The following is an 18,309-nucleotide window of genomic DNA, read 5'->3' on the forward strand; positions in this document are numbered from 1 at the left end:
AAATAAAGTAAAATAAAAAATAAAAATAAATTAAAAAAAAGAAAGTAGTGACAGGTAGAGCTGTGACTTAAGAAGAGAAGGCAGGACCATAGAAAAAAGGGGGGGGGGGGCGGAAAAGTAGATAAGACAAACAGACAGACAGAGGAATAATAGTCAGTCTGTGACCTTGGGAGAACCACTGCAGATTCCAATGGAGAGAATAGGGATGCAGAACTCTGGTGGTGGGAATGGAGGGGAATTGTACCCCTGTTATTTTGTAATTTTGTAAATCACTAATAAAATTCAAATTAACTTACTCCAATCATGGAGATTGAACTTCTCTTGAATGGAAGAGAGCAGGTGAAGAATTTTGAGATTTGGGGCGAGGTGGTGGCACAACTGGTTAAGAGCACACGTCACAGTGCACAAGGACCCAGGTTCAAGCCCCTGGTCCCCCACCTGCAGAGGGAAAGCTTCACAAGTGGTGAAGCAGGGCTGCAGGTGTTTGTCTCTTTCTCCTCTCTATCCCTTCTCCTCTCTCAATTTCTCTCTATCTCTATCCCACAATAAATAAGAAAGAGTTAAAAAAAATTAAAAAATAAAAGAATTTTGAAATTTTATGGGAGAGGGCTTATTTGGAGGATGACAAATATCGAGTAACGTGATTTTTTTAAAACAAAAATAGCTTTTTTTTTTTTTTTCTGACACCTTGGTTATCACTGGGACTTGGTGCTGGCACTATGAATTCACTGCTCCCAGTGGCCATTATCCATTTGTTTTTTCTTTCTTTTCTCATTAGATATGGCAGAAGGAAATTGATAGATAGGAGCAGCTAGCAAGGGAGAAAGAGAGGTACCTGTAGCCCTTCTTCAGGTGTGGAGTGCGGGCTTGAACCTGGGACGTTGCACGTGGTAACACGTGCTTAACTGGGCCCACCACCGCCCAACACTGAAAATGGTAAACCCGGGAGTCGGGTGGTAGCGCAGCAGGTTAAGCGCACGTGGCACAAAGCACAAGGACCAGGTTAAGGATCCCACTTCAAGCCCCCGGCTCCCCACCTGCAGGAGAGTCGCTTCACAGGCGGTGAAGCAGGTCTGCAGGTGTCTGTCTTTCTCTCCCCCTCTCTGTCTTCCCCTCCTCTCTCCATTTCTCTCTGTCCTAACGACGACGACGACATCAACAGCAACAACAATAATAACTACAACAACAATGAAAAACAACAAGGGCAACAAAAGGGGAAAACAAATAAATATAAAAATTAAAAAAAAAGAAAATGTTAAACCCAGCCCTTTAATCTTTTTCCCCCCATTATTCTTTTTATTTAGTTTTTGTTTGTTTTTAGTATATGTTATTGCAGAGAAAAGTTCTGAGGATATAGAGAGTGAAAAACATAAAAAAAGGAATTGTAAATTACCTGACATGTAAACATGCAGGTGAGCTGCTATTTAGACTGAAGCATAATGACCGGAACTGAACTGAGTCGAAACAAAGAAAATCGACCTAAGATCATTGTATGTGATACAACGATCAGAAATTGGAAGTGGGCTGGGGAGACAGCATCGTGGTTATGCAAAAGACTTTTTAAAAAAAAAATTTTAAATATTTATTTATCCCCTTTTGTTGCCCTTGTTGTTTACTGTTGTAGTTATTATTGTTGTTGTTATTGATGTCATCCCTGTTGGATAGGACAGAGAGAAATGGAGAGGAGGGGAAGACACAGAGGGGGAGAGAAAGACACCTGCAGACCTGCTTCACTGCCTGTGAAGTGACTCTCCCGTAGGTGGGGGAGCTGGGGGCTCGAACCCTTATCCTTACGCCGGTGTGCTTTGCTCCACCTGCGCTTAACCTGCTGCGCCACTGCCCGACTCCCGCAAAAGACTTTTTAAAAGAATATTTTAGGGCTAGGCAGTAGCACACCAGGTTAAGCACACACAGTACAAAGCACAAGGATCCTGGTTTTAGGCCCTGGCTCCCCACCTGCTGGGAGGTCCAAGCAGTGAAGTAGGTCTGCAGGTGTCTCTCTGTCTCCCCGTCTCCCTCTCCTCTCTCAATTTCTCTGTTCTATCCAATAAAATGGGGTGTGGCCTCCTGGACCAGTGGATTCATAGTGTCGGCATGCCAGCATGAAGAGCTCCAGCAATAACCCTAGTGGCATAATATATATACGTATACATACGTATATTATTTATTTTAATGAGAGAGATGGGGTGGAGGGGTGAAATCGAAGACCTGTTCAGCTCTGGCTTATGGTGGTGAACCAGAGGCTTCAGAGCCTCAAACTAAAGCCTTTGACAAAGACTTTTCATGCCTGAGGCTTGGAGGTCCCAGGCTCAATCCCTAGCATTCTTTTCTGTCACTAGGCTCTCTCAAATATATATACACACCTATCCATTATATATACACACCTATCCATTCAGATGCCTGCTCAGGAATGGGTTTTAAACATCTTTTTCTGGCACATCCACTAATACATTGATTCATATGAGATTTCCCAATACTTAAAGACATTTCCATGTATAAGAAAAACTCCCAAGCTTCCTGACATTTCTAGCTAACAAATGTTGTGTGTTCTTGACTGTATAAACTTGTGCAGACTCCCTTCTCTCAGCCTGAGATTTTATAAGTGTCAAGTCAGGGTTTTAATAGACTCTTGCCTTTCACGAGGCTTGAGAGAGGATCCTGTGCGATGACTACTGCATGAGCCACAAGAGCAAATCATGTGCTAAAAAATGCTCATCACCCCCCCCAAATACAATTAAAGGTGCCAACACATGTGGAGAATATGCACAGGAACAAAGTAAAAAGAGGAAGCAGGAAGGGGGAAGGGTGTGAGAGACGGAGGAGTAGAGGAGAAGTGTGGAAAAGCAGAGCAGAAAAGGCAGCTCACACTGCAACACGTTCAAGGCTCAGGTGCCTGGCACCGCCGGAGGGGGGATGCCATCAGCAGTACAGCAGTGTCTCTGCTCTCTCTCAATCTGATGTTGAAAGGAGGTTTCGGGGGGGGGCTCTACCTGGAAGGAGAACTGTGAAAGCAATTCCACACAGTTCCCACCGCCAGAGTTCTGTGTCCCATCCTCTCCACTGCAAAATTTCCTATTCTCCCCCCCCCCATTTGGTATTACCTTTATTTATTGGAGACAGCCAGAAATCAAGAAGGAAGGAGGTGATAGGGAGAGAGACAGAGAGACACCTGCAGCACTGCTTCACCACTTGCAAAGTTTTTCCCCTGCAAGTGGGGACCGGGGGCTTGATCCTTGTGCACCGTAATATGCGTTCAACCAGGTGCGCCACCACCCGGCCCCGGAAGCTTCTCTATTCTTTCTCCCTCTGGGAGTATGGACCAAAATTCTTTATGGGGTGCATAAGGTGGAAAGTCTGGGGATACAAATATAATAGAATGATAACTGGCCTCCAAAAAAGGTCTCTTCCCACTCCTATCTGTAATTCTGCCTTGGCAAAAGAAAGCAGGCCTTGGTGGTAAGACCCTAATGACCATAACATACAAGATAGTGTTTAGTCACTGCCTATTTTAATCTGTCTTTACCATGAATCTATGAGCTCCCAGAGACTCCAGATGTTTGCTTTATTCCTTTCTGTACAGTTCCTAACACTCAGAACACAGCAACATTTTTGGTATGGCTTCAAGCTAAAAATGCTACTTCACATTCTCAGTCACGGCACCAGGTGTCTTGAGGAATGTGACCATCTCACACAGTAACTGATTACAGGTACCAAGAGCTTAGAGAAAGGCAGAACTGGGGAAGAAACAAGAAGGTTCATCGAGATGAATTTTTTTTTAATTTATTTATTTATTCCCTTTTGTTGCCCTTGTTGTTTTATTGTTGTTAGTTACTATTGGTGTTATTACTGATGTTGTTGTTGGATAGGACAGAGAGAAATGGAGAGAGGAGGGGAAGACAGAGAAGGAAAGAGAAAGAGAGATACCTGCAGACCTGCTTCACCGCCTGTGAAGCGACTCCCCTGCAGGTGGAGAGCCGGGGGCTCGAACCGGGATCCTTATGCTGGTCCTTTTGCTTCGCGCCATGTGTGCTTAACCCGCTGTGCTACCGCCCGACTCCCCATCGAGGTGAATTTAAGGCATAAAGAGCAGGTTAAGTATTCTGAAGGAAAGCAAGCAAAGAAAGAAAGCAGGGGGGGAAAGGACAAAATTCTGTGATGCTAGAGGAGAAACACCAGGGCTTAGGGTCAGAAAGCCTCAATTCTGGCCTTTGTTCGGCCAGTGTCCATGACTCACAACCTCTGACTGCTTTAGCTTCTTCACCTACAAAGTGAGAACAGCATGTCACAAGGATTAAATAATAACCCGAATATGTGAAGGCATCGGACAGAGAGGAGGTAACAAATTCAGTAACTGCTTGCGCCAAATAGAAGGCACATTAAACATGTCGCCGACAGGAAGACTTCAGTGCTGAGGATAAGCACAGTTAGCAACAATAAATGCAGAAAACTATTGGCAATCACTGTGATAACAACCTAGTGCATCCATGGTGAAACACACCATTCAGGAGTAATCCTCGGCAGCGAATGTGACTTCCCTCGTTTTACAGCTGTGGTCTCTTAGGCTCAGGAAACTGACTCTAGAATATATACTCAGAACCATTATACTACTGTCCCACCAAGAACACAGATACAGCGGGATGTCCAATCATTCAACCTCTAGGCCAAGGATATTAGATAACATAAAAAGTAAAGATTTTAAAAGGGGGGTTAAAAGCTTTAAATGGTGGGAGAAGACAGCTCACTCAGTGGAGTGCATACTTTGCCAGGTGCGAGGGCCTGGTTTCTACGCACCCCCCCCCCCCAACCATGACATGGGAGAAGCTTTTGTGAATGGTAGAGCAGCACTGTGGTCTAGGTCAGTCGGTCTGCCTGCCTGCCTGCCTGCCTGCCTGCCTGCCTGCCTGCCTGCCTGCCTGTCTGTCTATCTGCCTGTCTAAAAAGAAGGGAAGGGAAGAGGGCAGGGGGAAAGGGGAAGAGGGAAGGGAGGGAGGGAGCGAGGGAGAGGGAGGAAGGATAGATGAAAGGAAGAGAGAAAGAAGGAAAGGAGTCCACCGGAAGCTGCACAACTATGCAAGCATCAACTACAGCCCCATTTGCCGTCCCTTTCCGAGAAGTTGGGGGAACGGGGGTGGGGTGGGGGTGGGGGTGAGGGTGGGGGTGGGGTGGGGGTGAGAAGAGCTTAACGTATTATTACAAAGCAAGAATTCAGAAACCAAGCCAGAGATGTAGACTCAAATATCAAGAACCAGGCACCAAAGGGGCCTATCTGAACAATGCCTCAGGCAAGTGATGGCAGGCCCCAAGAACAGCGGCAGCTGCTAATCTCTTAACAAAGTGTGTGTGTGTGCGTGTGTGTGTGTGTGTGTGTGCGTGTGCGTGTGCGTGTGTGTGTGTGTCCTCTGACATGTATACTTGGTCACACAGCGTCTTCATCCACTCCCAGAGGCTTTCAGAAATGAATGCGCCACCAGTGGCAGTGTTTCCCAAAGACAAAAAAGAAAGTGTGGTTCTGAGTGACAGTGATATAAGAAAGCTCGGAGCCAAGTGGCTTCACATCTGTAAAGGGACCTTCTACTGGCTGTCTGGCCTAGTTATCCACACACAACACAAACAAAGCCAGAGGAATCGCTACTAGTAGTCAAGATACACACTTGGAAGGTACACTCAAATGCTGAGACAATGACTGATATAGTAGCAAGTGCATCAGTAACTCTAGGACACATTACTTCTTTAAACCCCTACAGTTAAAAAATAAATAAATAAAAATTCAGGGGCCAGGCAGTAGCACAGTGGGTTAAGCGCACATGGTGCAAAGCACAAGGACTGACGTAAAGATCCCGGCTCCAGCCTCCTGCTGCCCACCCGCAAGGGGGGGGGGGGTCACTTCATAAGGTCTGCAGGTGTCTGTCTTTCTCTCCCCATCTCTGTCTTCCCTTCCTCTCTCAATTTCTCTCTGTCTTAACTAACAACAACAATAATAAAAAAAAAATAAATAACATTAACAACAACAACAAGGGAAACAAAAAAGGGAAAAATGACCTTTTGGAGGCATTTCATACGGCAGGCACTGAACCCCAGTGATGACCGTGGAGGCAAAAACCAAAAATCCATATACTCTTTCTGGCTTCCCTACACCCTTGCCCCGAACTTCATAGCAACATATTCATACATCTATCCCTAGTTTCAGTCTACTCCTATCAAACAAAATAAGGTAAGTATTTTTTTAAAAAAGGGGGTGGGGAGTCACGTGGTAGCGCAAGTTAAGTGCAGGTGGCGCAAAGCACAAGGGCCTGCGTAAAGACCCCCCGGTTTGAGCCCCCGGTTCCCCACCTGCAGGGGAGACGCTTCACAGGCAGTGAAGCAGGTCTGCAGGTGTCTGTCTTCTCTCCCTCTCTCTGTCTTCCCCTCCTCTCTCCATTTCTCTCTGTCCTATCTAATAACAACAACAATAATAACTACAACAATAAAACAAGGGCAACAAAAGGGAATAAATATTAAAAGTAAATAAATAAAAAGAAGAGAAAAGACAAGAAAAGAAAAGAAGAGAAAAGGGAGACAGGTGGTAGCACAGCGAGTTAAGCATGTGTGGCACAAAGCACAAGGACCAGCATAAGGATCCCGGTTCGAGCCCCCGGCTCCCCACCTGCAGGGGAGTCACTTCATAGGAGGTGAAGCAGGTCTGCAGGTGTCTGTCTTTCTCTCCCCCCCCTGTCTTCCCCTCCTCTCTCCATTTCTCTCTGTCCTATCTAACAATGACGACATCAATAACAACAACAATAAAAAAACCAACAAGGGCAACAAAAAAGGAAAATAAATACTTAAAAAAATATTTTAAAAAAGGAAAGAGAAAGAGTAGTCTGTAAACTGGGAAACACTGTTATCTACCTCAAGTATTGTCACTACTGGTCAAGTGCCTAAAGTCTACCCCGACAGAGAGTGAAGCTGGAAGGGTCCGTCACAACAGTGGCCATCCTTAAAGAGTTGGCCAAAATCTGAAAGGAAAAAAAAAAAAATCGCGCTTCAGTACCTTTGACATCCGGTCGATATTGGAGTCCATCATTCTTCTTTCCCAACAAACTGCCATCATCGGGATCTAGAGAGAGAAGTGTAGAAGATAATTTTTATGTTTCGATCACACCATGAGACTCCCAAATATTCCAAAGGCCTCAGCTCCTTTCCTGACTCTCTTTTCTCTGTCCAGTTGTTGCGCTCATGTTTCCCATCATGCTCTTCACCTGTTGTGCCATATCTGCCTCAAATCTCGGGACATCCCAGGCTGAGGTGTGCTTTCAACAACAGTCTACTATCATCTAGACTTTAGCTCAAGTCTACTATCATCTAGACTTTAGCTCAAGTTTAGCTTAAATTCTTTTAAGGAATTAAAAGGTTGTTTTTTTTTTTCCTGTACAATCTCAAGTAATGCATATCCAAAAAAGAAGTGGTCAACCCTTTCTCCAAAGTGCAATGTCTCAAGATGTCACAGAATTTCAGCTGCGTTTTCACACAACTTTTAATATGAAAATGACCACTTGACTGGTAAGTTGCTTTTGGATTAAGAAGCTTAACAACAGACCGTAAATACTGGTTATGGGGTACAAGCTTCAAGCTTCTAATACATAGTTGGAGAGGACAGGGGAGGTATGGGCAGATGTGGGTGGAAATATTATAGAGGCGACTAAGATAAAGGCTAAGAATCAGCTACTCAAGAGGGTCCTACATCTGCATGAATTTCAATTAACAAAATTCTTAAGTTTGGTCTGATTTGAGATTTCAGGTACCAATCATGCACTAGATGCTCAAAAAAGAAAAAAGAAAAAAAAAAAGGATTCCTTCTCTCAGTTAATGCTTTCGGCCTATGTTCTAAATTCTATACCAAGGGGGGGGGGGAATCACATGACTTCTTCAAGATCAAAGTGAAGCTTTGTAAGTAGAGACAATATAATTCCAGTTCATGAGAATGTGCCTAGCTCTGTGTGTTACTGGGAAATGACACACTACCCTGGCGTGTTAACACGCTGCAATATTACTGCGGAGAGAAGGCTTAGGCTGAGAGTCTCTGCTTTAAGTGATTGGACAGTTGCAGAAGGAATGAAAAGCAGTCACTCTTGCTGCCACCATGGCTTCTCAACTGTGGCAAGAAACAAGGACAGAAAGAATTCTAAATGGAAGGTGATAAATAGTAAGTGTGAGGCAAGAGCCAGAGAGACCGTGACAACAAAGTAAACTTTACTGCTCTAAGATAAAAACTGGAAGAAACATTTATAATTTTACTAAAATTAAAAGAGCTAATTCTTTTTTTTCCTTGTTTTTTTTTTTAATTTTTAATTTATAAAAGGAAACACTGGGGCGTCGGGAGGTAGTGCAGTGGGTTAGGTGCATGCGGTGCGAAGCACAAGGACCGGCGTAAGGATCCTGGTTCGAGCTCCCGGCTCCCCCCCTACAGGGGAGTCGCTTCACAGCGGGTGAAGCAGGTCTGCAGGTGTCTCTCTCTCTCTCCCCCTCTCTGTCTTCCCCTCCTCTCTCCATTTCTCTCTGTCCTATCAAATAACAACAGCATCAATAACAATAATAGTAACTACAATAACAATTAAAAAACAAGGGCAACAAAAGGGAAAATAAATAAATAATTTTTTAATAAAAGGAAACACTGACAAAACCATAGGATAAGAGGGGTACAACGCCACACAATTATTCCCACCACCAGAACTCTATATCCCATCCCCTTCCCGGATAGTTTTGCTATTCTTTATCCCTCTAAAAGTATGGACCCAGGGTCATTATGGGGTGCAGAAAAAGAGCTATTTCTTAAGCAGTGATAATGATTACAGATTTGAGACATTTAAGAACTATAAATAGCCATTTAATAACTATAAATAGTAAATAAACAATCAAGAAATAAGTTTTTATTTTCAGAAGATAAAAATAAAATAAGTTAACAAGAAAACAAATAAGTCCTAAAAATAATTTGAAATGTTAAATATTTTTCATTTTTACAAATCTAGAACACTACCAAAATAAACAATCAAGAATATATTTACATGGTGGTCCAGGAGGTGGCGCAGTGGCTAAGGCACTAGACTCTCAAGCATGAGGTCCTGAGTTCGATCCCTGGCAGCACATGTACCAGAGTGATGTCTGGTTCTTTCTCTCTCCCCTATCTTTCTCATTAATAAATAAATAAATAAAATCTTTAAAATATATATATATATTTACATGTTTACAGTTAAATACAGGCCTTTGGGTATACAGTATGGATTTTACCTTTGCAATTACCAAGATGCCTTATATCAATTTGTTCTTGCTTTATACAAGATGCTTCTCGAACAAAACAGGGGTTATTATAGGAGCTCCCGTCCGAAGCACACACAGGGTTTAGACTGTAGCCGCTGCAATCTATATTACATACACACCTGTGTGGGGAAAAGACACAAATCACCTGTATTTTCCAACAAAGTAATTCACAATATTCCAACAGCAAAAGAGCAATTTCTTTCCTGCTTTCTGCAACAGTCAATGTATTGGGGATTATTCTTTATCATTATTAACTGGAGAGAAACAGAGATAAGTTGAGGAGAAAAAACAGAGAGAGAGAGAGAGATACCAGCAGCACTGCGTCACCACCCATGAAGCATCCCTCTCTATGGTGAGGACCAGAGACTTAAACCCTGGTACTTGGACATGATAGCATGTACACTCAACTGGGTGGACCACCACCAGCCCCCATAAATCAATATATATTGGTTTATGTCACATCAAAGTTTAAGCAACGCGAACACTCATCTAATAATTTCCTTCAGGTGAGAATTTAGAGATGATTTGATGCAGCTGTTAATCCAGCGAGTCCTCTAAAATTTTAACATCCAGATACAATAGTCAGGAGGTGACAATGTTAACAACACTAATTGAAAAGCAACACAGGACAGTGGAAAAGATACAGAATTATGAGTCAAAAGTCAGGATCCTAGTTATAACTAGCCCAACTAATTATCAGGTTATGTGTCCTGATTCTTCCTCTAAATCTTTACTGATCTATGAAGTCAAAAGAATGATGTATCTGCCTCCTCAAATAATTAGGCAGATTTCCAAAGACTAATAGATAGGAAAGAGGTCAGATATAACCCCTCAAAAGTCTTTTCTAGCTTCATTATCTACCTAAGAAGCAGTGTCCGCAGAAGACTAAAACCACCTGGCAGAGACAGGCCAGGGAAGCTGACTGCATGGTCAGTCCTTCCAAGAAAAATTTTAAAATCTAGTTGAAAAATAGAGAAAGAAAGAAAGAAAGAAAGAGAGAGAGAGAGAGAGAGAACCACGCAAGCTCGTTTCTAGTGACAGGTAGACTAAAAACCCAAACTCTACCCTTCTGAAAACAAAACAAAATACTACATACATTATTTTAAAACATTGTTTTAAGTGCATGTGGAAGCTTGTACGAAACAGAGAATTGGCAGAGGAAAAAAGTTAAATGGAGTCATGAACAGAGAAGAGTCAACTGAATTGCTAAAGATGGTTTTCACCTGGGCGACATGCCAAACTGGGCAAATTCAACTATCAAATTTTTGGCCATGCAGGCCAAGAGAACAAAAGATAACAATAGACCGTGTGGACTGCTTTGCCATGTGCACACCCAGGTTTGAACCTGGCCTCCACCGTATTCAACGAAGCTTTGGTGCTGTGGTTGCCTGCCTCTCTCTGCCTCTCTCTCTCTCTCTCTCCTCCTCCTCCTCCTCCTTCCCTCACTCTCTGTATCTATCAGAAAAGAGAAACAAATGAGTTGTCTTATTTCTAGGGGACTGTTTAAGGTAGGCAAGGAATGCTGTACTTAGTCTTGGCACTGAAGAGAGAGAAGAAAGTCATGTCCCCTGAGAAGTCGCCACCACGAGCCAGCCTCCAGGTGTGTAACTAAAAATGCTACTTCTGGGCTAGGCTGAAAGATCTCAAGGTGAAAACTTATCTTAAGGTGTCAAGGGACTGGGAGAGTGACAGAAACAAACTGTCCTTAGGAGGGAAAAATCTCTATCATCAAATATCTCAGGCATTTTCTTTTCTTCTTTGTTTTTCTTTGCCTCCAGGGTTACTGCTGGGGCTCGGTGCCAGTACTACAAATCCACTGCTCCTGGCGGCCATATATATATATATATATATATATATATATATATATATATATATTTTTTTTTTTCCTATTTTATAAGATAGGACAGAGAGAAATTGAGAGAGATGGGGCAGAAAGAGAGAGAGACACAGACCTGCTTCGCTGCTTGTGAGGAGTCCCCCCACACAGGTGGGGAGCAGGGGGCTAGAACCCAGATCATTGAGTGGGTGCTCGTACTTAGTAATGTGCACTTTACGAGGTGCACCACCGTCCAGCCCCCTCTCAAACATGTTCTAAGTTCTAAGAAAATGAAGTTGTTGGGTGTCAGGTGGTAGCACAGTGGGTTAAGCACACATGGCGCAAAGCGCAAGGACTGTCATAAGGATCCTGGTTCGAGCCCCCCCCCCCCCCGCTCCCCACCTGCAGGGTAGTCACTTTACAAGCAGTGAAGCAGGTCTGCAGGTGTCTGTCTTTCTCTCCCCACCTCTGTCCTCCTCTCCTCTCTCCATTTCTCTCTGTCCTATCCAACAATGAACGACATCAATAACAACAATCATAACCACAACAAGGCTACAACAAGGGCAACAAAGGGGGGGGGGAATGGCCTCCAGGAGCGGTGGATTCATGGTGCAGGCACTGAGCCCAGCAATAACCCTGGAGGCAAAAAGAAAAGAAAAGAAAAGAAAAGGAAAGGAAAGGAAAGGAAAGGGAAGGGAAGTTGAGCATATACAAGCAGACTCACTTGCACAGCTATAATTACCAAGGAAATAAAGCCCTGTAAGCAGACCAAACCAATTTTTAAAAGAACCTACATAATTTTTAAAAAAATATTTATTCCCTTTTGTTGCCCTTGTTGTTTTGTTGTAGTTATTATTGATGTCGTTGTTGTTGGATAGGACAGAGAGAAATGGAGAGAGGAGGGGAAGACAGAGAGGGGGAGAGAAATAGACACCTGCAGACCTGCTTCACAGCCTGTGAAGCGACTCCCCTGCAGTTGGGGAGCCGGGGGCTCAAACCGGGATCTTTATGCCAGTCCTTGCGCTTTGTGCCACATGCGCTTAACCCGCTGTGCTACCACCTGACCCCTACAGAATTTCTAATGGAGGATATATTACTATTAATTTTTCTTAAAGGGCAGATTTAACAGCAGATTATATAAGCAACAGTGGATTTGTGAACTGGACAGCAAGTCAGAAGAAATCTTAACACCATCAGAATCAAAAGGATATGAAAAGAAAAGACAGGGGCCAGGTGGTGACACACCTGGTTGAATGCATGTGTTACGATGCACAAAGACTCAGGTTCGAGCCCCTGGTCCCCACCTGCAGGGGGAAAGCTTTGCAAACAGTGAAGCAGGATTGCAGGTGTCTCTGTGTCTCTCTCCCTCCCTCTATTCCTCTCCCTTCCCTCTTGATTTCTGGCTCTCTATACAATAAATAAAGATAATTTAAAAAATTAAAAATGATACAGAAAGATAAAGCAAAGTTGGGAGAACAAAACTGATTACAGTTCTGAAATGAGTTGAGGCTGTGAGAAATGGGTATAAATATGCTCAGTAATTTCTCTTTAGACTTTTTAAAAACTAAAAGAAGGGAGTCGGGCGGTAGCACAGCGGGTTAAGTGCACGTGGTGCCAAGTGCAAGGACCATCATAAGGATCCCGGTTCAAGCCCCGGCTCCAGCCCCAGCTCCCCATCTGCAGGGGAGTCCCCCCTTCACTGGCGGTGAAGCAGGTCTGCAGGTGTCTATCTTTCTCTCCCCCTCTCTGTCTTCCCCTCCTCTCTCCATTTCTCTCTGTCCTATCTAACAACAATGACATAAATAACATTAATAACTGTAACAACAATAAAAATTTAAAAAACAACAAGGGCAACAAAAGGGAAACTAAATAAATTTAAAAAACTAAAAGAAAATATTATATGGATATTTAAGAAGTCTAATAAAGGGAGTTGGGCAGTAGTGCAGCGGGTTAAGCGCAGGTAGCACAAAGTGCAAGGACCAATGTAAGGATCCTCGTTCAAGCCCCTGGTTCCCCACCTGCAGGGGAGTCGCTTCACAGGCGGTGAAGCAGGTCTGCAGGTGTCTGTCTTTCTCTCCTCCTCTCTGTCTTCCCCTCCTCTCTCCATTTCTCTCTGTCCTATCCAACAATGACGACATCAGTAACTACAACAATAAAACAACAAGGTCAACAAAAGGGAATGAATAAATAAGTATTAAAAAAAGAAGTCTAATAAATCCTAAACAGAGTATTTTCAAAGAAATATAGGCACTAAAATTTCACAGTGAAACTTTATGTAACAACAACAAAGGATGCTTTTAAAACATCCAGAAAGAGAAAGATTACCTTCAAAGATGCAGGAATAAGAGGGGTGAAAGCAATACTGAAGCCAAAGTGTTTATTTATAGCCAAAGGCAGTGAGCTAACACCTGCACTGTGCTGAGAGATAAAAGAGAATTCTATATAAAGAGCACTGTCATTCAAGGATGAGAATAAATGTAACTTGGAAGAAGTAAAAACTTCCGGTCACCCGCTGACTGTCAGTAGTTATAAAGGCAGTAGAAAAATCATTCTAACAGGCTGCAGGTAGGAATCAACCTGCCAACCCCATGTCCAGCAGAGAAGCAACTACAGAAGCAAGAACTCGTACCTTCTGCACCCCAAAAAGATTTTTGGTCCCTACACCCAGAGGGATAAATGATAAGGGGATGTAAACCAGAGGACTCTGTACCCCCATTCCACCAGGACCCAAAGTGTTTGGCACCAGGAATCTTGTTTCTATACCGTCAATGAAAGGGAAGCAAATCTGGAGAATGGCAGAGGAAGCCAGCCACCGTTTCTCTTATCTGAGAGAGAAGAGGAAAAAGAAAGACACTTAGAAGTTGGAATAGGTGTAGGGGTGAATTAGAAAGGAAGGGAAGGGCAGGCAGAAGTTGAAAAACAAGATCAGTAGAGAAAACACGAGCAGAACCTGGACTGGAGTTGGTGTATTGCACCAAAGTAAAAGACTCTGGGGTGGGCGGCGGGGAGAGAGAGAGTACTGGTCCTGGAAAAGGATGACAGAGGACCTAGAGGGGGTTGTACTGTTATATGGAAAACTGAGAAATGTTATGCATGTACAAACTATTGTATTTACTGTTGAATGTAAAACATTAATCCCCTAATAAGGGAAAAAAAGAAAAAGGGAGGGAGGGAGGGAGGGAGGGAGGGAGGAAGGAAGGAAGGAAGGAAGGAAGGTGAAGAGGGGCCAGGTGGTGAGGCACCCTGTTAAGAGTTAAGAGCACATAATACTAAGCACAAGGACCCATGCAAGGATCCGGGTTGGAGCCACGCCCACCCCTGACACACACACCCCACCACCTGCAGGGGGGAACTTGACAAGTGGTGAAACAGATCTGTAAGTGTCTCTCTGTCTCCCGCTCTATCTCCCCATCCCTCTCAATTTCTCTGTCTTATCCAGTAAAATGAGGGGGGGGGGGAATGGTTTCTAGAAACAGTAAGTCCATAGTGCTGGCACCAAGCCCCAGCAATAACCCTGGAGGCAAAAGGAAGGAAGGAAGGAAGGAAGGAAGGAAGGAAGGAAGGAAGGAAGGAAGGAAGGAAGGAAGGAAGGAAAAGGGAGCTCTGGAGGGAAGAAAGAAAGAAGAAAAGAAAGAGAGAAAGGAGGTAAGACTATTGGGGAAAACAAAAAGTGGAGGATAATAATATAGTGAGACATAAATATAGACAGTAATAGTTATAGAATCAACCCCTATCAATGACCTTGGGGGGACTACGGCAATTTCCAATGCAGGGGATGGGGACACAGAACTCTGTTGGTGGGAACTGCACTGAATCTACAGATTGCTTTTGGCAAGACTGCCATTTAAATAACACTTATTCTTCCGATCCATGAACAGGGGCGGTCCTTCCATTTCTTTGTCTTCTCCTCTATTTAAGAGTCTCTTATAAAGTTTTCCTGGAAAAGCTCCTTCACCTCTGTTGTTAGATATATTCCTAGCTATTTTGTCCTTTTTGGATACAGTTGTAAATGGGACTGCTTCCTTGAGTCCCCTTTCTCTGGCCCATCTTTTGCATAAAGAAATGTCACAGATTTATGAGTATTGATTTTGTGGTTTTTTTAAAATTTTTTTAAATTTATTCCCTTTTGTTGCCCTTGTTTATTGTTGTAGTTGTTATTGATGCCATCGTTGTTGGACAGGACAGAGAGAAATGGAGAGAGGAGGGGAAGACAGAGAGGGGGAGAGAAAGACAGGCACCTGCAGACCTGCTTCACCACTTGTGAAGCGACTCCCCTGCAGGTGGGGAGCCGGGGGCTCGAACCGGAATCCTTACACCAGTCCTTGCGCTTTGCGCCACATGCACTTAACCTGCTGCACTACTGCCCGCCTCCCGAGTATTGATTTAGTAGCCTGCTACTTTACTAAATTTATTGATGATTTCAAGCAGTTCTTTTGGCAGAGTTTTTGGGGTTAGCTAGGTATAACAGCATATAATCTGCAAATACTAATAATTTAACTCCATCCTTATCAATCTGAATTCCTTTAATATTTCTTTCTTGTTTGATTGCAAAGGCAAGGACTTCTATGATGAACAGAAGTAGTGAGACTGGACATCCCTGCCTAGTTCCTGAGAAAGATAGACACCTGCAGACTTGCTTTACCGCCTGTGAAGCGACTCCCCTGCAGGTGGGGAGCCGGGGGCTCTTTCTCTCCCCCTCTCTGTCTTCCCCTCATCTCTCCATTTCTCTCTGTCCTGACCGACAACGAAGACATCAGTAACAACCACAACAATAACTACAACAATAAGACAACAAGGGCAACAAAAATAAATATTAATAAAATAAATAAATCTTTTTTTTTTAAAAAAAAAAAGCATGATCCCAAGCAGTGAAATCACAGATGCACAAGAGCCTCGTCCCACAAAATATAACAACATGGCTCAATGAGAAAAATAAAGAGCAGGGAGTCGGGCTGTAGCACAGCGGGTTAAGCGCAGGTGGCGCAAAGCACAAGGACCGGCATAAGGATCCCGGTTCGAACCCTGGCTCCCCACCTGCAGGGGAGTCGCTTCACAGGCGGTGAAGCAGGTCTGCGGGTGTCTGTCTTTCTCTCCCCCTCTCTGTCTTCCCCTCCTCTCTCCGTTTCTCTCTGTCCTATCCAACAATGACAACAATAATAACTACAACAATAAAACAACAAGGGCAACAAAAGGGAATAAATAAATAAAATAAAATATTTTTAAAAAAAGAGAGAGAATTTTCACCTTTAAAAAAAATAAATAAAATAAATAAAGAGCAAAAAATAGGAAATCAGAATAAAACAGGAAGCATATGAGAAGTGTGAGAAAGAAAACCTGTTCAATAGTCAGGAAAATGCGCAAATGTAAGCCACAGCGAGATACCACTGAGCCACTCAGTAGACAAAAAGATTCAGGAGCGGGACAGTATCAGGTATGGGGAAGAGTCGAGTGCAAGGATGTTGGTATGCATGAGACCCCTTCTGTTTCATTTGGTTTAAATCCCCCCTGCTTAACACTATTCTATTTACATAACCACTTCATTCTATTTACATAACCGCTGTTAACAAGTTCCACCCTCCCTCCAGGGCATTGGTTCAATCCCCACTGTTTCATGATATGTTTTTGCTCCACGCCCCCTCCTTGTCACACCCTGATCCCTTCTTTATCACACCCTGATTGTCACCAGTCACTTTTCTCTCCACCCTCTCTATGTCACATCCTGTTTCCACCCTACTTGGGAAGTATATATAAAGACAGCATTGTGAGTTTTAGGGTACTGTACTTTGAGTTTAACTTAGCTCGTCTTAGATTGTGCTGCGTCCTGCATGAATAAAGAGATACTGCCTACAGCTCAACCATGAGTCCCTGGTCGTCTGTTACCCGCCCGTGAAGCCAGCCCGGCGAAAACAACACAAGGAGAATCCTCGTGTTTAGTTCATGGAAGAATTTACTGGTATGATCACTTTGGAGAACAAGCACTGTCATGAATGGGTCGAAATGCTCAGCAAGTTAACCATCTTGTAAGCTGAAAAATCTCTTAGACATGGGTACCAGGGGACATGAATAAGCAGCTTTCTTCATGAGAAAAAAAAAAAACTGGAAACAGTCCCAATGTCCATCAACAGTCAAAGGGAGCGTAAACAGATGTGGTGCAATCAAGCAACTGGATTCAATAAGCAGTGACACTGAGAGGACTAGAGTCATGTGCGCTGAAATGGATGAATTGTGAAACGGTGAGCAAAGCACACACAGTATGATTCCACTTAGAAGAAATCTAAAACTCACCCCAACAGTAGATTCTTTTAAAATTTATTTTCCCTTTTGTTGTCCTTGTTGTTTAACACTGTTGTTGTTATTGATGTGGTTGTTGTTAGATAGGACAGAGAGAAATGGAGAGAGGAGGGGAAGACAGAGAAAGGGGAGAGAAAGACAGACACCTGCAGACCTGCTTCACTGCCTGTGAAGCGACTCCCCTGCAGGTGGGGAGCCAGAGGCTCGAACTGGGCTCCCTGCACTTTGCACCACCTGCTTGCTTAACCAGCTGCGCTACTGTCTAACTCCCTCTACAATACATTTTTAAGACTATATCAAAGGCGATTAAAAAGCTCTAAAGAAAGCAAGGTAGTGATTGCTACAAAATGCAGTAGGGAAAAGTAGCCAGGAAGAAAAAGGTGTAACTGGGGAGTAAAGGGGAGGGGTAGCTCTAAAACACTAATAATGTTCTAGATTAAGAGGTGGGATTGACATGTTTTATTTTTATGCATTAAACCAAATGTACAGATAGATGTTCATATACCTTTGTCCACATAATAGTCCATTAACTTTAAACATTAAGGCAACAAGGGAAAAAAAACTAAGAAAAACGTATTAAAACCAAAAAAAAAAAAAAAAAGGTTTTTATATTTTTAAATGTGTGGCAGGAGGGGAAAAAAGAATATGTGACAGAGACCATATGTGGCCTGCAAAATGTAAAGTATTTACCATCTGGTCCTTTATAGAAAAAAAAAAAAAAAGTTCAGTCCAGGGTTTAGAAATTAAAGTGAGCAAAATTGGGATGATAATAAATGGCTAGTGAACAAAAGTAATATAGAACCATGTCAGGAATGAGAAAGGCCAGATAATAAAGGCAAGATTGCATAGCAACTTGTAACAAGGAAAGAGCGAGGCTGCCGAGCTGGTGGAGCAGCTCTGCCCGTGGACTC

General features: G+C 43.3%; 1 protein-coding gene across 1 annotated transcript in view; it reads right to left on the minus strand.

Moving 5' to 3' along the window:
• TMEFF1 (transmembrane protein with EGF like and two follistatin like domains 1) overlaps positions 1–18,309 on the minus strand; it is a 102,779-nt gene that overhangs the window by 14,679 nt on the left and 69,791 nt on the right. Inside the window, exons 6-7 of the mRNA XM_060199090.1 lie at positions 9,262–9,410; positions 7,028–7,093 (exon numbers count right to left, since the gene is read on the minus strand). Coding sequence (XP_060055073.1) covers positions 7,028–7,093; positions 9,262–9,410 — 215 coding nt within the window. The remainder of the gene's footprint in view (positions 1–7,027; positions 7,094–9,261; positions 9,411–18,309) is intronic.

The sequence above is a fragment of the Erinaceus europaeus genome, chromosome 10, assembly GCF_950295315.1.
Source record: "Erinaceus europaeus chromosome 10, mEriEur2.1, whole genome shotgun sequence".
Classification (NCBI taxonomy): Eukaryota; Metazoa; Chordata; class Mammalia; order Eulipotyphla; family Erinaceidae; genus Erinaceus; species Erinaceus europaeus.